At 47.8% G+C, this 21,290-nt stretch overlaps 7 protein-coding genes across 7 annotated transcripts; 4 read left to right on the top strand and 3 right to left on the bottom strand.

Annotated features, from left to right (window-relative positions):
- Window positions 1-206: 206 nt before the first annotated feature.
- On the top strand, window positions 207-836 carry HO133_003410 (uncharacterized protein; the record flags this gene model as incomplete). Its single annotated transcript, XM_037294332.1, has 2 exons — window positions 207-461; window positions 531-836. The coding sequence occupies 2 exons, from the start codon at window positions 207-209 to the stop codon at window positions 834-836; spliced, it is 561 nt and encodes a 186-aa protein (XP_037149713.1).
- Window positions 837-882: 46 nt separating this feature from the next.
- On the bottom strand, window positions 883-2,849 carry HO133_003409 (uncharacterized protein; the record flags this gene model as incomplete). Its single annotated transcript, XM_037294331.1, has 7 exons — window positions 883-970; window positions 1,157-1,425; window positions 1,482-1,711; window positions 1,769-1,900; window positions 1,950-2,077; window positions 2,124-2,364; window positions 2,477-2,849. 7 exons carry the CDS (start codon window positions 2,847-2,849, stop codon window positions 883-885), a joined length of 1,461 nt encoding a protein of 486 aa, XP_037149712.1.
- A 431-nt stretch (window positions 2,850-3,280) lies between these two features.
- Window positions 3,281-4,555, bottom strand: HO133_003408 (uncharacterized protein; the record flags this gene model as incomplete). The annotated part of the gene is made up of 2 exons (XM_037294330.1): window positions 3,281-4,393; window positions 4,418-4,555. 2 exons carry the CDS (start codon window positions 4,553-4,555, stop codon window positions 3,281-3,283), a joined length of 1,251 nt encoding a protein of 416 aa, XP_037149711.1.
- A 1,771-nt stretch (window positions 4,556-6,326) lies between these two features.
- Window positions 6,327-7,646, top strand: HO133_003407 (uncharacterized protein; the record flags this gene model as incomplete). The annotated part of the gene is made up of 1 exon (XM_037294329.1): window positions 6,327-7,646. One exon carries the CDS (start codon window positions 6,327-6,329, stop codon window positions 7,644-7,646), a length of 1,320 nt encoding a protein of 439 aa, XP_037149710.1.
- A 762-nt stretch (window positions 7,647-8,408) lies between these two features.
- HO133_003406 (uncharacterized protein) lies at window positions 8,409-10,766 on the bottom strand (the record flags this gene model as incomplete). The annotated part of the gene is made up of 2 exons (XM_037294328.1): window positions 8,409-10,236; window positions 10,309-10,766. The coding sequence occupies 2 exons, from the start codon at window positions 10,764-10,766 to the stop codon at window positions 8,409-8,411; spliced, it is 2,286 nt and encodes a 761-aa protein (XP_037149709.1).
- Window positions 10,767-16,865: 6,099 nt separating this feature from the next.
- On the top strand, window positions 16,866-17,586 carry HO133_003405 (uncharacterized protein; the record flags this gene model as incomplete). Its single annotated transcript, XM_037294327.1, has 4 exons — window positions 16,866-17,006; window positions 17,061-17,066; window positions 17,114-17,178; window positions 17,271-17,586. 4 exons carry the CDS (start codon window positions 16,866-16,868, stop codon window positions 17,584-17,586), a joined length of 528 nt encoding a protein of 175 aa, XP_037149708.1.
- Window positions 17,587-19,157: 1,571 nt separating this feature from the next.
- On the top strand, window positions 19,158-20,114 carry HO133_003404 (uncharacterized protein; the record flags this gene model as incomplete). The annotated part of the gene is made up of 2 exons (XM_037294326.1): window positions 19,158-19,167; window positions 19,258-20,114. The coding sequence occupies 2 exons, from the start codon at window positions 19,158-19,160 to the stop codon at window positions 20,112-20,114; spliced, it is 867 nt and encodes a 288-aa protein (XP_037149707.1).
- Window positions 20,115-21,290: the final 1,176 nt, after the last annotated feature.

The following is a 21,290-nucleotide window of genomic DNA, read 5'->3' as shown; positions in this document are numbered from 1 at the left end:
TAATGTGGGGCTTCTCTACGTCACTCTCAAAGAACATAGCCCACAATAAACGGCCAATTTGCTGCTCCAGCAAACTGCTTTGACAACGTTCTACGGACATATACCCGTCTTATACGCTGCACACTGCGCCTGTACATCTAAAAGTGCCAGATTTTCAGGAGTCTCATCCCAAAAATCTAGCCAACTCAAGCCCAATCCTTTCTCAAATGGACCCTCAAGCACCATCCCAGCCCTCAATCGACACAGCCTACGACAACCCTGACAATCCCGCTGACCAAACGGCTTCTGAAAGGAAAGATGCTACCTCCACAAGCGCATCCCAGCAACGCTCAGACCCCGCCTCTGAGCGCCGTGAACCCAATGACACAGTTGGCGACAGAGGGAGTGCGTCGCAGAACGAAGCCATGCCAAGCAGCTTAGGCTACGGAGCACAGGACTCTAGCGGTGATGCCGACGAAAGCGTGAGGGTCACATTTCAGGTCATGTTTTTGATCTTGAGCGACACATCTCTAATCACATGATGCGCACAGATGGGCGGCCCCGTATCCAATCAAGAAGGCGAGCAAATGCGCGCAGCTGGTGACGGTGACATAGCAGCCGCACAAGAGGGCAAGCACGGATTCGGCGAGCAGACTAGCCTTACATCTGACCTGGATCGCAAGAAGGCGGAGCAGGCGGAGATTAAGGATGAGAGAGATGGAGGAGGCGGTGGAGGAGGGGTAGATGTTCAAGGCGCGCTGGGCGGTGGAAACAAGGGGTTCGTTGGTGGTGGCGGCGAGACGGGCCAGGATAGTGAAAGAGGAGGCGGCATGCAAAGCGGCCATACTGATGTATGAGGCTTTTAATACCAGTGGTTGGGGAAAGTAATTTGGAGGAGTCGGATTATTGATAGCTGTCGTCCAGAATATGGGGCATTCGCGCTTCGATGTCGAGGATCATCTGGCCAAACATACCATTGGCCCAGCCGAACCTGCCACAGTCGTCAGTCTAGGGGTATTCCAAAACCAAGAGGGGCGATGAAGAGCTTACCATGACCGAGTATAGTCTTTAGCGTTGTGTGACTCAACACTCTCGTGTATAAGACCTGTATGTGATTAGCCTCAAGTGCCAGAATCGTACGCAGTTCCTAGCATCTCACCAAGACCGCCCGTAGTACCTCAAGATCGTTCTCAGTTCGTCCCTCTGTTCCTCCCCATTTATATCCCCACTAGTCAAGACGCGCACGATGCTAGCCAGAGGCCATGCTTTCGTAGGCCCCGTATGCGGTCCTCCAATTGCGTTGAAGACATTGCCAAACGCCCAGTATGGGTTGGCCTCACTAAGGGCGAACAGCCTTGTGTTCATGTAGACTTCGTCGCGCGGGCTAACGTAGCCCATCATGGATGCTGGAAGCAGACTTGGCAGGTTGGCATCGTCCATAGCATTCTGACACGGCATGTAAGCGTAGAGCATTTCTCTATTGGGATTGTGGGGAGACGAACCTGGCTACCATAACCATCGACCTCGAAAGCAAACATAGCACCAAAGAGTGGATGTGACACTACGCCGTATTTCGTGATTCCAGCGCGTATCTCCGAGGCCATGCTCTGCATTCTCGATTCTAGATCTCTACTTCTCTGCGTATCCATTCTTTGCATTATGAGACCAGCCTCTTCGAGGTACCGTGCGAACATCATATTGGAGGGTATTAGGTATTGGAAGATGGTTGCGTCTGTGGTTTCTGTCAGTCATCGGACTTCCTACTGCTGGTGAAACTCGGGCGAGTTACCATCTGAGGGGCGAAAGGTCGAGCGCACCATACCGGTGTAGATGACAGGGTTACCTATGCCATCGTTTGAAGTCGTCTCTGTAGCTCTATCCGTCTTGCCTTTCATGGTGTACCCGCTGGGTGCGATGTGCCCTGCGGAAGTCAGCCATGGGTAGGGACCGCCATGCCATGCTCGTCCTACCATCTGGTGTGTACGTCGCGGTTCGCATAGCTTCTGCAGCTGCCAGGATTACCTCAACTGTGTCCATCCACAGATACTTCTCGAATGGCCCGATATCCCCAGTCGCATTGTAGTAATCAGACGAAATTCTGTAAGAACGAAGCTAAGGAGTCAAGCTCCCATTTACAGTCGAACGTCTTTTTCTGATCATATCCCAGCTTCCCAAACATACGCACAGTATTCATTGTATATGCACCATTAAATTCAACATTGATGCCCGACTCTGGTGGTGGTTGGAAGGCATGGCAGTGAGGGGTGATTTTGATGTAACGAGACTGTACGTTGATCACGCCGCGAAACAGCGCGGCCAAGGAGTTGGGATCCTCAGATGCTTGGAGGACTGGTAGGTAGGAGAGGATCTGGTTCGCTGAGTCGCCTAACCACATTGCATTTCTAGGCGGGAGTCAGCGCCGGAGCGGGAATGGAAGGAAGGAAGCGCATACATATCGCCCGTGATAACAAAAGCCAGATCCTCGTCCGTCAGGCACCTTCCTGCTCGTCTTTCCATGCAAAGCCCTTCCACTTGACAGCAGTGTCGAGTGTATTCGGAAATGCATTCTCGAAAAGGCGAAACAGGTCTGGGTCGGCAATCTTAGGTCTTAAACGTTCAATTGCATCCTCGACTTCCTGCGAATAGAAGGTACGGCACTCATCTGAGGGCCTCTGGAAGGGCAATTGGTATCGCCCTTCAGATAGCTCTTTTCCATCACTCTGTCTCGCCCAATTTGCATATTGGGGACATGCCTTCTGCTTGAGGATTGAAACATGAAGTGAATGGACAGAGGTCAGAAGACCGGCGAAAAGAAGACATAGTAGTGGTAGAAGCAAGGTGGCTGAGTCATCAGCAATGCTGAACAGCATCTTGTTAGGGAAGCGTGTCGTATCTGCTTGGAATGCATGGCAAACGGTATTTGGTTCCAATAATAGCATGGAGCTAAAAAAATACAATACTCTAGCACCAACCCCGTCAAGCTAAAGACTTTTCTATGTTGTACTTTTATACTGTAGAAAACAGCTTTTCTTTGCAAGGTGCGTTACGGTTGAACATCACGTCCAGATTGTAATACTCCATCTTAAATGACAAGGTACAATGTGTTCAATTCTCAATTCTGATTGTCAAAGCGCATCTATCGACTGACTTTCTTGACATCAATATTCTCCTGGTTGGACAGTGTCTTCGCAACGAGCCAAGTATCATCCTTATGTCACAGCTTAATCACTAAGTGCTGTCTGTCCCATTAAGGATCTAAGCGAACGAGGAGGACATCAGCTTGCCTGATACGGCAACAGAGTCAGCCTGATCTCATTCCATCGTGCTCGAATGCCAACATGACTCCGCCGGCCGATGCTTTGTTGCTTCTGAACCAACCAAGTGTTGGAAACCCGATTCCGGCAGCCCATAACGATCCCTCTCGGATAGATGAGTCCGCGATCAGAACAGTATCAACATTACTGAATCTGGTAGCGTACATCAAAGCATGCTCAAAGCGTCGTATGATCCATGACTGGGCTGCCTTGACTTCCTCATTTACTGGCTCCTCACACAGCTGCATTGCAAATGTGATCCCATAAAAGAAGCAGCACTCTAAAAGCAATCGAGTCATTATTGCTGATGCCGAATCATAAAGTTCTTCCTCTGACGGCACTGGTATCAGAATTCCAAACCCTGCTGATTGATTTATATACTGATACAATGTTACAGTGTCTGTCACTTGCAGCCGTTTTCCTATGCGATATATCAGGAGTCGCAGGATTTTTGTCATCAGCTTTTGAAGGGTTCGCGGCTCCCGTTGGAAGAATTTGAGTCGGTACTCCACTCTTGCGGACATATCTGCCGGCTCCTTCATCTTGCCACCTAGAACTGTTGCTGCCCTCCATGACATTCTGGCAAAGCACAACACCATTGCCTTGGCCGACTCTTCGTTCATAGAAGGTATTGCCATATGCGAAAATTTGTATAGACTCTGCGCTTCTTGTTCCATGTGACGCTTTACGGCATTCAAGAAGTAGAGATATCGCCATCCGCCATATCGTTCCAGTAGGTGCAAAAACACCTTGGCAGCTTCATCATCACTGGGCGCTACCTCCGTAATTCGCCAATCGAAAGTGAATACGACATCTTTGAGACACTGGATCTGCTCGGAGGTCCGATTGTTACCCAGTATTGGCCCATCGAATCCGGGCATGTCTCCAAACCATCCGGAGAACTCTGAGAATTGGCAAATCTGCATCCGCTTGAAAAGCCACATTTTATGATTTTGGAATATTTCATTCATGGAATTGTCGGTCTGGATCAGATTCGCAAGGTCGCCGCTCCTGGTATGACACATCACGAGCACGATGATCTCGGTGGGCAATACCCGGAAAATGGCGAATCTTCGTTTCCGGCCCTTCATTCTATATCTCTGAATCCTTCGATGAAACATTACCAAATCGTTCTTCCTCTTGTATTGTTTTCTCGCTCGGGACATGGCAGAGTGTCGGGGTACTGGTGGAGCTTCCCGGTAGGTAGGCAGGTCGTGGAAGAGAGCCGTCATGTCGAAACGCGTTGCGCCGGACGTTTCCATTGTCGTGCGAGCAAATCGAGTGGTATGCCAGAGGTCAGTGCACTTGAAAAACACTCAATTCAGTTATTCAGGAAATATTTGATACTAAAGATTCTCAAGAGCCTGGAGGTATGATAGTGTGATGAATGGTTACAGGATCTTTGCGGACTCCTGAAATAAGTAAAAGGCTCACGGGAAATGCCAATATATTTTGCTCATAATTTCCAGCATTTCTGCCTAAGCCTTTATATTGCAATTCTCGGGCGGGGTAAATATTGCCGAACATCGAGAATATCTTGGCTTTCCGTTCAGTACTATCAGACTGGGATCTTGTTCATTGTGTAGACAGGCTCATCAAACAAGCAGCATTCGAGAAATCATGAAATCTCCAGACCTCGCCAGGACCCGTCGCCAGAAAAGTGCTCACGATTTTGTCGTTCTCCAGGCCAACTATCGTGCCTACCGCCAGGGACCCACTTAAGCCAGACTGGCAACGCGAGAAAGAAGTTGTTATCTCTGATGAGCGGCTTAACCTTTCATTCAACGATGAAGTCGACACCCATTGAAACGTACATTCCCAGAACTAAGCTACGGGCGTCTTCAACCACATGTTTCTTCACCATCACGAGTCCAACACATTCCTGGAACAACACGTCGAATTCACGGACTTAGGGGCAGCTAGTGCCTAGGACATTCTCTTGATACACACATGCCTTCCTGCCCAGCCAGGTACCTAGCGGGCCGGAGGACAGCTTCACTAGTATCTATATGAGTAAGGTACTGGTTCCAATACTACCGTTCCCCACCCAGATTCACTTAATATTTATGCTCATGGGGTATATCAGGAGGCGGGAACGGGGTGAAGCTTTATAGTTGAGTGGTATCACTGTTTAGGCTGTGAAGCGGACAGAGAGGGAAGAGGATGGAGGGAACGCGGGGAGAGCGAGAAAGCGGAAGATTGAAGGGTGGATTCATACAAAGTCGAGGATCTTTGTTCCATAGACCGTACAACGTCTCTCCGAATCTTCAAAAGATGACGGTCGTGGACTGGATAGTGGATTGGATGGAGCGTCCCTAGCAGATCATGGCTCGCAGTGAGGCCTAGTGAGTTGGTCACGGCGCTCAACGGTCCCTGCTGACAGAATCTCAGACCCGTCAGATTACGAATTCGTGCCGTCAAGGACGCAGTTGCAGAAAGCGATCTGGTGAATAATGTCGAAGATCGTAGAGGCACTTGATCTTCTAAGTTAGCATTGCTGTGCAGCTGGACAAAGTCTTCCACCATCTGCTGGCTGCCGCGTGGCACCGACGATGAAGCCGAAACAACTTGTGAAGCAGTATTGGATGTTCTCTGACTGGCTTCAGTAGGTGATATCCTTTATTCACTCCAGTCCGCGTCCAAGGTGGCTTCACTCGTGCATCATTTAATTTCTGTTGCTGTGAATTGCTTTGTTGCCCACGATTTGCGTCTGACCGGATCCGGAGATGAGACCTGTACTTGCATTTCTCACCTTTGCCTCACTTTGTGAATCCCAAAGCCTTTCATTATGTGAATCCTTGACCGGCCGGATACGGGCCATCTCCTAGCTCATTCATCAAAGCTTGCGTTTTACGCGCTCTTTGTGAATACATAAATTTCTGCGAGCAATTGTTATCCATCTTCAATTACTTTCGCGCAATCCGACTGGCAAGCTTTCACGTCTTAGACATCTTGCTTGGACTCACCGTCCAGCACAGCCATACGCTACAGGGCTGTTCTATCGTCCAACCTTCTCCACTAAAATTGTCGAACATGGCAACAGACGCGGAGGACGATGAATCGGACATCGGCGAGATTATTGGCGGAGAAGAACCAGAAATGCAGTTTACAGATGGAGATGGGCTCAGGAGGCTACCTTCTAATGAGGCACCACTATTGGTTGGAGAATGGGAAGGAGACGGAGGAGGAGGAGAAGAAGAAGAAGAAGAAGAAGAAGAAGAAGATAGCGAAGCCGGATTAAGTGAAGGAGAAAAGAGAAGAAGAAAACGCAACGGTACGGATCCTCTCGACCTCGACTCCAATAGATCAGTGCTCCTCTCCGAATGCGATGAGACACATAAGCCGGACCCAGGATCGTGTAACGTCCCGTGCAACAACAGCTACAAGATAGACTGCCATTGCGAGTGCGAAACTTGCATGTTCAAACACCTCAACGACAACCCACCCAATCACAGGAAATTCAAAAAGCTGCTCCGTCGCAACTTTCGAAGTGCGGGGAGTAACGCCTTGACGGATCCCCTTCGACGCAATTTTCGAGCGCGAAGGCCTTATGATTATACTCAGGATAGCGCAACGCAGCCTTGCACGGAGATGATCCCTTGGGGCGTCAACATCCGCAAATGGAACAAGCCTTGTCCGAACAAACGTCGGCGCGAACGGGGCCGGTACGACGGTAAAGTTCTACCCTGCGACGAGGTATTCTGTGACGGAGATCTGAATGCGCTGAGTGAAAGGTGTGAGAGAAGGCACGGGAGCGGGCTCCCCGATGCTCTGTGGGACCAAGTCAAATTCCCGGCAGACGACGGACCCGTAAGACCCTACGTGTGCGAGAGCCACATCCAAGACACCAAAGACTACTTCCACATGGGTGCACACGCGGACAACCTCTACAAATCCCATCTGGTCCGGTTCTGCAAAGTACACGAAGCGGAGCTCCTGGCGAAACGTCCGGAGTCCACCTGCACCTGCCGCAACGTCGATTTCAACAGGTGGCAATGCCGTTCCTGCTTTCAAGAAAAGGTGGAGAAGCTCCAACGACACTTCAGACGCAGGGTGAACCCTCGCTGGCGCGGGTGTGCGGACACGAGCATCACCAATGGCAAGTTCTACCAGCGAGATTGGAAAGGGGTCCGGAGGATGTTGCAGCGGGAACACCCTTGCTTGAAAGGGCATTGCGGACGGCCTCGCCTCAAAGGCCTCGTTCGGAATGAAGTGCTGGATTGTCGGTGTTGCGGAGGTCATATTGTGCAGCCGTTACGGAGGTCGACGCGGCTGGCGGGGCGGCGGGGCGTGGCATATGCTGAGGAAGACATGCGGGAAAATTCAGCAGAGGGCTCAGGCGCCGAGGATTGAGTGGGAGAACACTCTCGCCTTGATCTAGTGATGATTGATTTGATGCCTTTCATAGAGTGATAAAATGAGTGTCAGGCGTGCCAATCTTGCACCTTTGCTATTTTCATAAATCTTCACATTCTTGCCCCAGACTCTGGCTGTGAGCATCGTGAGGTTTCGTGACCCTTTTCTCATCATCCAGCAGGGCAGAAACACTGATCTCTTTGGCAACGCTAAGCTCTTGAAAACGCGAGTATTTTGAGGATGCCCCAGTGCACCAGGTGCACAAAATTTGGTTCGATCCCCTAATCGAACAGCTCCCGGTATCATTTCTGCTTTCGAACCACGCCAGCTTGAGCAGCGCCTCTCAACCTAGTCAAGTACCTCACATTCCCATTCTGCGGTCTCAATTCAGCAAAGTCGACCGGCAAGCCTAAGTTCGAAATCATGCGCTTCTGCAAATCTGAGAGCCCGGTATTGGTATAACATATTTTTCTTCGTTCCAACGTTTAGGTACATAAGATCCTCCTGATGCGTACAAGAAGGAGACATAGCGCCTCACAACTACAATGAACTAAGCATCTCGACAAATTGCTTTCTATGGTCGAGAAGGAGGGGAGATGATGGAGAGGATCATGAGTGCTTCATTCCAACTCACCTTCTGCACCTTTGAAACAAACAAATGCTAAAACTTGTTCTCGTACAGGCGATTCCACAGGGTGTGGTGTTCACTACTATGAAAGAACCTGGGGTATGACTTGGTAATTTGCCCAATTTTCTGCCCTACAATTTAGGACTCAATGACCGTCTAGCTAAAGACCCAACCCTGGACCCAGGCCCAAGATAGGATTTGGAAGGAGCAGAGGCGGACTTCGGTATTGATGGCCGCAAGCTCACACTGCTAGTTTTGCGAGTTTCAGTTCTAGGTGTCGCTCGAGCTAGCTCTTTGAGACTAGCCTTGTGCTCACCTCGGAGCACCCAATTTCCAGGCGAAACCTGTTCATAAGGGTCAGACCTCATCCACGTCGCCCATCTCATAGCTACCTCCTTTGCGCGATTTATATCTACGTTGAACCATTCGATATGCTGTTTCTGTGCTCCATTTGCGTTTATCTCGTTGCAGAGGCACTTCAGCTCTCTGACTCTGCAATCCCTGAGTTCCGCGTGGATCAGTGCTTCGACACGACGCACGTAGGGGATCTGTTGTTGCTCCTCTGGGGCTTTCGGAAATATGAGGTACGGGGTGTGTTTGCACGACTTTTGCCACTCTGCGAGCCGAGTTTCGACTTTTCGAGACGTGTAGCCGATTTTGACGAAGCCAAAGCTGCCTTGAATAGAGTACATGTAGATTAGACCAGAAGGCTCAAGGCCCCTTGTGTACCGAGGAAGGGAAGGAAGAGGATACAAGAGCGCATTTTCTATGAATCGGGTCGCGTATGAGGTGCTCGATTGACATAGATCGTAGGGAGCGAGCTTGCGTAGAGGTGACCGTTCGTCCAGCGACATGAACGTCGAGACGATGGGCTGCAACAACAGGTCTTCGCTTGAGGCATCTGTACCCCTGCCCCGCAATGGTATTGTGATTTTCTCGAGGTTGAATATGGGAGACAGACTCGTGGTGTGCTCTTTGTCATTTTTTGGCTTCACTGGAGCTTGTACATCTTGAAGGCCGGTGTCCTTCACCCCTTCTATCGATGCGCCGTGGCTAGGGATAGCAGTGAATGAATCCTCTTTGACTCCCAGTTCAATTGAGGACCTTGTCTTAGTGTAGCTGCGTTGAATTTCACCAACTTGCGAACTGAGATCACGAAGGCTGGATCTTACATCCTTAATGAAGAGTTTAAGGTCAAATAAACGATCCAGCATCGCGTGGGCTTCTGTGCGAGATAACTCCAGGTCGAAAGGATCCAAGATTTCGGCATCGGTCCATTTGTTCATCAAGTTTGATACTTGGGACGCGTCTTTCCAACTATACCCATCCATGAAAGATCGAAGCTTGCGTTTCTTGGTAGGAGTGATCTGATTACCGCTGTCAGGTCTACAACCTACCTGGTGAGAGTGTGTGATCTTGGTATCGTCCTTTGGACTCTTTTCAGCAGTCGGGAGAAGCAAATTGGTGCTGTCAGTGCTGCCTTCAGGGCTCCCCGTTTGTAGGCTGCTCTCTTCCTGGCGGCAGCATGTAGCGATATTCTCTCTATTCACAGTCTTTCTGCCAGCAAGATCGAATGGCTGGGTGTTGAATTTTGACCGTCTGGAGAAATCTTGATTCGTGTGCTCATCATTACCACGAACTGGAGATGTGTGCAGATTAGAGGAACATTTGGGCAGAATGTAGGACGTTGTGCCATCTGAACCGCCATGCTTGAAAGCGCCGGATATCTGTGTTGTAGCCAAATCATACGGAGGTGGCTCACTAGGCGCACGAGAAGGGCGAGATGGTGGAGGTTCGGTATGGGTGCTATTTAGGGCGCCTTCAGCGGAGGGTTCCTTCAATGGGAAGCTGCTGACTGATCCTCGATCTTCGGCGTCGTCTTCCCACAGTAAGAAGTTGCAGCGTGCTTCTACTTTTGGGCATTCGTAATATGGTTTTCCGAGACTCTCCTCTTCGTTTCTGGTCACAAAACGCCAGGAACGCCTAGCCGGCAGACGCGGATCACACTGACAATATATTGCGCTAACTGACCCATAGATTTCATCTTTCCTATACGAATGGCTGTTGATCGGCTTCTTATACTGGTTTGAAGTGGGTGTGAGAGCCTCAGCGTCAGCAGAATCAGCTATTGTCACTGATGCGATATTTTCACTAGCCTGGGGAGCCTTTGAGACGAGTGGCTTGCGTCTCAGAGATAGAGTCGCACCAAATTGAGCAGGCGGTTGAGGCTCTTGTGTTGGTTGATCCAGAAAGACATCATCGTAGCGTTTCGCATGACTGCTCTTCAGAAAGAGAAAATCGTTGATCAAAATTGTTTCATTCCTGATTCCGGCTTCTTTCTCGGGGTTCGCTCTCTCTCCTAGTAGCCTAGAAATGCTAGCAAAAGGAGGTATTTGACTGGCACTCGAGCTGGGATAGTATTCATGAAAGGATGCGACGGGGCGTTGCTCCACGTACGGGAGAAATAGCGGCCTCGTAGGAGCTGCCATGGCGCAGAGATACTTGAAACCACGAATGCAGGTATGATATATGAAGGTGAATAGGCCGGAGGGTTGAGAAAGGGGAAATGGTCATACTTATAGTGTGTGTGAGACTGATTAACCTTGATGACGAATCGAGCCATCCATCGACAAAGCCTGTCTTTCCCTGACCAATGAACAATTTTTGAAGCATCCATTGCAGCCTTGTGGGTCTAAGAATGCGAAAGCTCATTCGATGCTGCTTTTGCACGGCCAGGCTGAAACCGCCCCCAAATCCTGACAGCTCTACACACCAGGAGCACTCTTTTTCTCTACATTGCATCGCTCTTTCCCTCGTTCTTCTGATTATACCAACGATGGATATGGAAGGCTTCTGAAAGAAAGACGTTGGCCATAAATCATTGAATAACCACGACGGGGTCGAAAATGCAATGAAGATACAGCAGAACCCCAAAGAATGTATGTTGAAATGAGCTCTATAAGGCTGCAAAGAAACGCCACGTCTTAGCGCTGAGCTTCGGCTCACAGACACCTGCATCAGCGGAACATTTGAGGGTAGTGTACAGCCTACCATATCCTCGGCCCTAGGCTAACATCCAATGGGGCGTTGCCCGGTGAATATCTTGCTTCCACATGATTGAATCAGACCTGACGGATCCGATACCCGATAGACAGGCTTTGACAAGGACTAACATGTCGAGCTGTATCAGCGTAAAAGAACAAAGTCCTCCAGGTCGAACGAAGCGGTAAGTTCGGCGTCCCATGGTCCACTCCGGTGGTCGCACATTGTACGAATCGATAAGACTAGGAGATGCATTCAACCTCAGTCCCAGCACTCCCAGCACTCACCGCAGCCCCCATCGAGCGCCCTTTTCTCCTGTTTGTCGAGGGCCCTTCTACTCCGTACCCTGCGAACCTACAGACGCGCTCCCGATACGTCGGCGGTTCTGCGCTATAAGTTGTGGCCTGATTTCTCTTAATCGCATCCCTAAAAAGCTCGGGCAGTGCTCGCTCCGCTCATGTCCAAGCCACAATCCGTCAGTCTGACAAGACTTGCTGGTAATTTTGTCAATTATGTGCTGTCTCTCAGGCTACAGTGGCGGACAAAAAAAGATATTGTGACTGCCTAAATTTAGCGTATTCAAAATCCATGATATTAGCGTATACACAAGGGTCCAGAATCCTTGGCGGTGAGAAAATCGCCACCATGAATAGTAGTGAAGAGCTTTATTTCTCCCTTGCAACCTTTTCATCCTTATGTATTTCGCTTAGCGATATCTTAATAGGTTTTTCTTCACCCATAATACCTATAAGCCTCCTCTACTTTATTCGCTCCGGTGAATCGTATACTATCTACGTCGATTGAGAGGTTGATGGAATCATTGAGAAGAAACATCAAGGAATAGCTAAGCGAGAGGTATAGAGACTTTACTTTTTACGAAGGTAAAAATGGAATTACGATATTGAAGAAGATGAAGCTATTTACTACTCTTATTGAAAGTGGGTGTGCGATTTTCTTAACGCCAAGGATTCTGGACATTTGTGCATACGCTAATAATGCTTGGCACTGAATTAATTGGAAAGCTAGCTTTCTTTCTATCGACAATTTTGAAAAAGTACTACCAAGATCTAAATCGAGAAAGTCTTATCTATTCGGGAAGTAACTAAATTTCTTAGCTACGAATATCAAATTTTATTAATAATCTTAACTTTATCTCCGTCTCTCCATTTCTTCTCTTAAAGAATTCTATCTCTATAAATTATATCTTAATTAACTCTTTTTAATTATAATATCTCTTCTTCTACTATTATATATACTATGAATCGTTATTAAAAAAAGCGTTAATAATAGAAAAATAAGTATATTCTCTTTTAATTACGCTCTTAAAATTAGCTATAATTCTAGAGAAATTAATAAAATTTATAGTAACGTCGAGATCCCATACTCTATAATATAATAATACGCTATTAATCTTAGTCTATAATATCTTATAGATCTTTTTAATATATATTCGAAGACTTTAATAAATCGTCTACTATACTTCTCTCTAATTCTTCTTATTAATATAATAATTTTAAATTTCGCTATTAAGATTCTATATAACGTTTAATCTTTAATATATAAGATTTATATCGAGATTACAGTCTTCTTACTTAAAAAGACTACGAGAATTCTTATTATAAGATATCTTAGAGATACTTATAGAGCTACTAGCGTAGGCTTAGCACCGCATATATCTATCTATAGACTATATAGATAATTAGTATCTTTTATATCATATATATATATGAGTTAAATTATAATAATTCCTTAATAATTCTATTTATATTCAATAAAAATAGTGAGATAAAGAGCTTCGAGATACGATAGAATAGCTAGAAGATACTCGGATTCTCTATAAATATAATACGATTCTAAAGCTATATAACGATATTATCGATATCGTTACTACGAGTAAAGATAAGGATGACGAGGATAAGGACGATGAGAATAAGGACGATGAGGATAAGGACGACGAGGACGACGACGGGATACGTCACGAGTAGTTACTTAACGCTCTCGAGGATATATACTTTTAGATATAGAGCGAGTCTCGCTTAACCTTCTTAGAACGATTAGCATTTAATCATAACACATATATCTACTCGACGATATCTACTATAATTCAATACGGTGATTATAAAGCTATAGAGAATCTTATATATTTCGAGATTAATCGGCGATATAATTTATTTCTTAGATATCGCTATAGGGAGAATTCGGAGAATTAATTAAATATAGTATCGTAAATATATTTAATTGTAGCGATGTTCTTAGTGTTTCTATAATGCTTGGCTAGCTTTTCACTACTGGGTAGCCCGCGCCCCAGCACATATTTTTCCCCCCGAGGGTCGGGGACAAAAGTCTCTGCCGACTTTTGATGGGGGCTGCGGGAGAAAGTCGGCAGAGACTTTTGTCCCCGACCCTCGCCCCTCCCCTGATCCAAATTATCAACTTCACAACTGTGATTCCGGTTGTAAAGGTTTTTAAATATGAATAAGACTCCTTGTCTCTGTGAGTTCAGCGCTGCCAATATACTATAGATCGATGCATATATCAGGTTTTGGTACGAGGCGAATCACGTCGTCTGAGGGTAAATTCTCTGATTATTCAACCTCCAGATTCTACCAAAATAGTAATCCAAGAAAACCAATCTTTCATACAACGTATACAGATCTCTACCAGATGCTCTTGCGATTTCAATGCCGCCAGTATTCTCACGATCCGACTTCCAGCTGTGAAATTGATGATTTGAGGGGAAAAGAACTCAGTGCCAAGCATTGCCATGGAATTTGTATACGCTAAACCCTCTAACACCTTGCTGATTCAAGAAGTCTGCTCAATAGCAGTATTATGACACATGATACACCGCTTCCTTTGCGGCCAAAACATTCACAGCAAAGGAATTCCTATCGGTCAAGCAACATACGGTTCAGCAGTGTCACGGTCCCAGCCTACCTTACCTACAATACACACGACCCAATTGGGCCTAGATAAACTTACTTTGTATCACGCACGAACCTGTATCCATCGAGATAGAACGATGTCTATTCTTGGTTAGAGGAGTCTCGGCTGGAAGATTGTTGCGCTTCTTACAATCTAACATGTCAACAGCTCCGAAACCAGAACCCTCGACTAGTGCATATATACCAGTGTCAAACGATTGGATGCCAACCCAAGATGCAGTGTCTAGTCCTCATCCTCTACTGCTGCATTCCTGGGCGATTTGCCGTTGCCTAGCTCGGTGGTTCAACGTCCAACCAGTCCCGCTCCTCGCTCGTGGTGCTTTCAGACTCCAAAGCTTCTTCCACCTCCCGGACAAGGATGATATCGCAAGTCGGGTATGGCGCTTCCTCCAAGGGCCCAACACCATTTAGACGCCTTGTTACAGAAAGTGAGATTAGGGCTTTGGAGTACAGCATCGATCACTTACCATCCTTGCCACTCGCTGCTTTTGTTCAATAGGCCCAGCAGAAATGCTTGCCTCTGTGCGTCTAGACTCAGTATTGAAGCTGACGTGCGAGGTCTAGGATCCGAGAGCGATACTCCTCCTGTATGGGCGCCCGTTCGCGCCAGAGAGCATAGCGTTCTAGGGATATGTTAGTTACCGTAGGGGTAGAGATCCTGCTGGCCCGTAGATTACCTGGCTGTCGATCTCGGCAAGCGTTGACGCATCTGCATAGCTGTAGGAGTCTGGTGTCCATTGCTTATGTAAGGTTTGGGAGTGTGAGCCAAGTGGATCTGAATGATGTACTCACAATATGAGCAGATCACTAGCTATAAGGCCTGATTACCATTTGAGAGACAGTGGCTTGCCTTTTTGACCGGAGCCTGTACAATGTGGATGCATATCGCAAGAGCTCCTGATCCCTTGGCTTATGGTGAAGGATTTAGGCGAGCCTAACAATTTCATTGCATACATGGAAGACACATTTTTACAAAACGATGCTTCCACCGTGAGGAAAGTTCAATGCCTTTGTCAGACCTGAGTGGTTTTGAGGGGAAGTCTTGCGCAATCTTGGCATATCCTTCATTTCTGTACGATCCTTGATACCGTAGAGACATTAAAGGTCGACCGAAGTGATTCAAAGTGATTGAAGCGGGAAACACAATGAAGCAAAGTAGTGTTTGCCAAGTCGATTTACTCTTCATTTCTTGCGGTAGTAGAAATGACATAACCTTAGTCTGTGTGCCCTTCATTTTAGCAGTAGTGGAAATAACAACAAAATACTTGACACGGCAAAGACAGAGAGATCCAGCTATAGTAGTGAATCAAGACTGATAAAGAAGGGGCGGGGAACGCAATGAAGGAGGGTTGGTGACAAAAGTCGTTGCACACCGATCCCCGCTAAGCCCTACCAAAGTGTGCAACGACTTTTGTCACCAACCCTCTGAAGCAAAGGAGTATTTGTGCCAAGCACCTAGCTCGGCGTTTATTTTGTTCGATTCACGTAACCCTGACAACTGTGATTCGTTCGGCTAAGTTGTCCCATGATATTCTGTAATCTTAGCGGTCGTATTCGTATAGATGATTGGCTGGGGCAATTCACCACGCCAATTCTGTGTCAAAGACAGCTTCAGAGACTCCTATATAATAAGTCATTCTTTTCCGTTCCGATGCTTACTTCTCGTAGACTGTTACCATGGTACCCCCGGGGAGAATCTGAATTGTGCTGCAGTAGGTCAGCATCAGGACATTCTCACGGCCTCACTGGAAGATATAAACCTGCTATCGAATGTGTTGTGCCATCATCTGCTCCCCCGGCCGTTGAACCCACCTCCTCTTCATGCTTTCTTTTGTTTCGTGCCTTCCTTCAGGCCGTATTCTATATAATTGCACCACCGTACAAAGGTTTCAATATACTTCTTAAGCTGTCATAACGCTTTCTCAGCACTTGACATCCACATTCTTACATATATATACCCACACCCTCCACGTCCCAACGGCTACAAAGTACACTCACACCTCCTTTTGATTCCCCTGACCAACTGAGGCCAGCGGAACACAGAATGCCATTGGATCCATGATGTTTCTAAGGGTAAGTGGACCAAACGTGCCGGAACAGCCAGCGAGGCAACCCAGGCATTCTGCGCAGTTTGGGTTTGGAGAGCAACCCTCGGCTTCTGCGTCCTAGTTAAGGGAGGCTGAGAGTGTTGAAGCTGAGGTTGTACAGGACGGGGACGAGGGCACATTGTGGGTTGCCTAGATAGGTCTCCCTGATGGGGAGATTTCCAACGAACACTGGTCCAGTGACAAGTGGGAGGCTGGTATGGAAAAAAGCGGGGGAGACAGTTCTGATTATGAACACGGATCCGACTCCATTTCCGCAGGTAATCACAGAAAGCCCCCAAGCATACACTCTGCTGCATGAATTCTTAAGTATTATCAGGCTAATACTTACCACGACCTATCAGGCCGTCTTCCGCAGACACCTGATCCCCACCTCATTTCACCGGCCTCTCCATCACCCACCTCAGGCTTCAGCGTCTACCCATCGGGACAGTTATATCTCCTGACTCTCCAACATGGCACCATGCAAGTTGAAAATCCTACCCAGACGCCAACAATGCCTGCCCCAAGCCACCCAGTGCCAATACCATGGCATCCAAATGCAGAGACCATTCCTGGCATGACACCGGGTTGGACGAGGTGCAACACCGATCATCGTAGAAAAGTATCTACAATGAAGGCCAATACGGCAAGATTGGTAGGCCGGATAAGTCGTCAATGTATGAGAACGAGGTGTGATAAACATCGCGAGTCGCGGGTTAGTACTATACTCAAGTTCTCATGGAGCAAGCTAAATGTGTTTAGAAACGGACCATCAGCTGCGCGTGGCCTATGTCAAATGAAGGAGGAATCCGAATTCTGCTCAACGAGTGTGTTGTGAAAGTGACTCCTCAAGGCTTCACTTCGATCGTTGCCGTTCTCAGCGCTAGCGCCCATGCTCCGGGCAAAACATCTTCCACAGTCTCACTTCCATCACCAACAGTCTACACATCGATCATCAAAACTCAACGACAAAACCAACGGTAGACTCACGAATGGACGTGGGGTCATCCTCAAGTGGTACTGCTCCGGCTAAAAAGGCATCCAAAGGATCCAAGATCAAGACCACTAAAGCTAAACCCAATGGGATAGCAAAAGCCAAACGAACAAAGCCCACGAAGGCGCGAGACAACACAGCGAGCCAGTACGATATTGATGTGGCTATGTCTTCCTCGTCTGCTGCAGCTCAGGACGATGCCACCGAAGCCATGGACTACACGCCCGCTGATGATGTCTGAGATTGGAAAGCTAGGAGGGATATCTTGAGATTTTTTTTGTTATCTGGTATAGAGGAATATTATGGGGCTGCTGTCTCCATGTGACGGCACATTTGGATAATTTTGCAAGCAAATCTACTAGAAATGAAAAGAAATCTCCACAGCTTTTTCATTCCCTACACGAACCGAGTCTATGTAAGCCATATGCTTCCGGCAGTATCTATCATGTTCACGAGATGTTCTTCTTAAAAACAATCAACCTCACTTCCGCCTCCTGCAAATGCCATCTTACTAGTCACCTTCTTTAGCAATCATAACAACAACAAAAAAACCCTTAGGCTGACCTTGTTCCAATCTATTCTTCTTCCATATTGTCGATGTGCACAATGATTCTTACCAACAACATTACGAACCTATTGCCTATTGTTCCCTCCATCATGGCAACGATCGCTATCACGGGTACGCATTCATTCATGCTCTTCCTGCATCTCTCATCTCTCCGCAACATCAAATCGATACTCACCAAGCGAGTTGACGCTTGCCTCAACGGTGTGGTGTGTACTTGCTTTGTGCCATGCTCAGACGGCAACCTCTGCGACCTATCTATGCATGATGGTGTTGTATGCTGAATGAAAGGTCATCGATCGGCTGCTGCATTGAAACCGATGAGGCCGAGAGAGACTCCGAGACTCGGCTCCCGTAGCATCCCTCGTACCGTTCGTGTAGATTGCCGTAGGAGCGCTTTACACTAAATCCTGGCTTGCTTTCGCCCAGACAGGGCTGGCAACGGTGGAAATAGTTGGTTTTGGAGGGCAAACTGCACCAACTACTAGATTTGGAAATCGAAACTGCACCAACTATGATATATTGAAAACCAACTACCCCACTATCAGTGCAACTGATAGTGGAGCAGTTGTAATGAAAGATAAAATATCGCTCGGGGGGAGGGGGGTGAATAGACCGACATACGAAGCGTTAAGCCCTAAGGTCTCAGCCCTATTTCAGCCCTAGAGTATTTCAGCCCTATAAATGTTGACTTTTTAAAAAAATTATATCAACTACTCCACTATCAGTTGAACCAGTTGGTTTCAAGGTCAGAACTACACCAACTACCAACCGGTAGACCTCAAACTACACCATCAACTACGAGAAACTAACGGTTCCACTGGTAGTGGACCAGTCAGTTGGTCCACCATTGCCAGCCCCGCGCCCAGAAACGTACCACTTCGGTTACAAGTCGGCATAGTAGAGACAGTGTTACGCAAAACTTGGATCCAGCATTGTCCGGATGTGTCGCGGCCCCTTGCCGTTTTTTGTGGTCGAGTGTCGAGTATCTCGAGAGCCGAGCAGGCCCGGCCCAGGCTATGGCGACGACGTTGACATTAGCGTGGGACTTATGTGGGGTGGACTTTGATCATGCCTCTCCCCCCCCCCTTCCTAGTAAACCGAAAGATGCATACATTTCTTGCAGGCCTCTCCCTCCCTTCGTAGTAAACGGAAAGATGCATACATGTCTTGCAGGCTCGGAGTCCTTCTCCTCGCAGGGGGATGCTCTGCACAGAAAAGTGTAAAGCTGCAACGAGAGCGACGTGATGTCACCAGGTATGTTAATCCTTCATCGGATCATCTAAGATGTGGTGTCTGTATTATAAAGGGCAAGGCAAGCTCTCTATGTACTGCCCTCTGGTCAAGATTCAGAATTGCCATCCACCCCAATTGCCAGGATGGTAGCCGTCAACCTCACTCAATTCTTGTCCACACTCATTACAGCAAACCACATCCTTGATTACAATCAAATCGTCGACGGTCTCGGTCACGTCTCCGTCCGCAACCCAAACAACAATGCCACGTTCTTCATGACCGGCGACCCACCTCCAGCCCTTGTCCAAAGCCTGGCAGATCTCAACGAATACTACATCAGTGATGGCTCTGCAGTCACACCGTCCGCCGATCATGCCGCCCAAAGTCCTTACTCTGAACGTTTCATCCACCAGGGCATCCTGAAACGCTACCCCAGTCAGATCAGCGTGGTCCACAGCCATGACCTTAAAGTCATTCCTTTCGGCATAAGTGAGGTTCCTTTCAAGCCTACCTACCACATGGCTGGTTTCGTTGGTGAAGAAGTTCCCGTCTTTGATATCGCCAATTACTACCTTCCAAACGATACGCAGAACATGCTCATCAGCAGCACCCGTTTCGGCGACGCGCTCGCTGACACGTTTTCCACCCTCGCGAACAATGTAACCAAGAATAACACGGAGCCTGATTACACTCTCGTCCTTCAGCGTGGCCACGGATTCGCGACTGTGGGTACGAGCATTGAAGAATCTGTCTACCGTGCCGTATACACAGCCTGGAATGCCGAGACGCAGGCTTCGGCCTTGGAGATCCAGAATGCGTATGGAGCGAGCGCAGAGACATTGAAGTATTTGACACCGAGAGAAGCGGCGGATTGTGTTCCGATGAATCAAGGGAGTTATACAAAAGCTTGGCCATTGTGGCAGGCGCAGGTGGAGGCGGATCCGTTGTATAAAAATGATCTTATATAGTAGTATTTCTGTGAGGCTTAGGAGGATATTCTAGGAATCCTGACCGAATTACAAGACAGGCGAGCCCATTCCGTCCATCCTTGGCCGTTCTAAACGTCGTGATTGAGCAGCAAAAGTCGAACTTTTCAAATTGGAATGAGATGAGGAGGCAAAAAATGGACATCGCTAGCATTTACAGATAGCTGACAGGCCTTAGCGGACCAAGTTGCAGCCCATCCTACATTTTAGGTTTCTCCGCAATTGAAATTCTTGACACCTATCTCCCTACTAATTCTTAGACTTTCGAATACAACGAGAACAAAATTCACAGGCAACTAGGAGACCCTCGAGCCAGCACGTCCCATTCTTCATCCGCCACTGACACCGGCACCGGCTCCTTCTCTCGCGTGATGATGACATTTGTGATGTGATCATCCGGATACCCATTCTGACTGACGGCATGCAGCTTCCTAACAGTTGGTGTTAGTTCTCCTGAATCCCACTCATCCAGAAAAGCCTTTTGCATTGCCATACCATCCCTCCCATCGCCCCCCTGTACCTAACATCTTCGCGAGGAACGCATGTCTTCTCGGGCCCAGGTCCAGGAAATCGTCGGGTGTGTTGGGGATGGGGGCTGTGGAAAGCGGAATACCAGCTTCGGCCGCGCTCGTGATGTGCCATTTTCTATCTTCTGTCGTGAGTCTTTAGCAAGCGTAAGTTGCTGATGCTTCTAGGAAGGCAAGGCATACGGGCATTCGAGCAGTCGCAGTTCGCGCCTTGGTAGTGGAATTGCAGCAGTCGGTATTCCATCCTTGCCATTTCAGATATTCCGCGTGGCTGGAAGATCTCTATAAGCCTGCGGAGAGTAGTACGGTCGCGCTTGCAAGGTGACGTGTATGGTGAGTGAAAAGCTGAATGATCTGCAGAGCTCATTAAGGGTGTGGCAAAGAGTAAACATAAAAAAATATATGAGCTCGAAAGTGCTCAAATTTGGCAGGTTACAGCACATCCTTCTCCCTCATCGGAAGGAACAAACAAAATGGAGGGCGAGGTAAGAGAGTCCATTCCAGCCCTTGGAATAGTCCCAGAAGGCATATCTTCATGATTAAAGAAGAATGAGAGACTGGAATCCCAATGGTCAGGTGCGAAGATTGATCTTATAACAGTGCCCTGGTTCCTCTCTGGATCTCTACAATT

This window comes from Letharia lupina, assembly GCF_014066315.1.
Source record: "Letharia lupina isolate WasteWater1 chromosome Unknown contig_17, whole genome shotgun sequence".
NCBI classification, from domain to species: domain Eukaryota; kingdom Fungi; phylum Ascomycota; class Lecanoromycetes; order Lecanorales; family Parmeliaceae; genus Letharia; species Letharia lupina.
The sequence above is the reverse complement of the archived record's forward strand: the minus strand, read 5'-3'. Positions and strand labels throughout refer to the sequence as shown.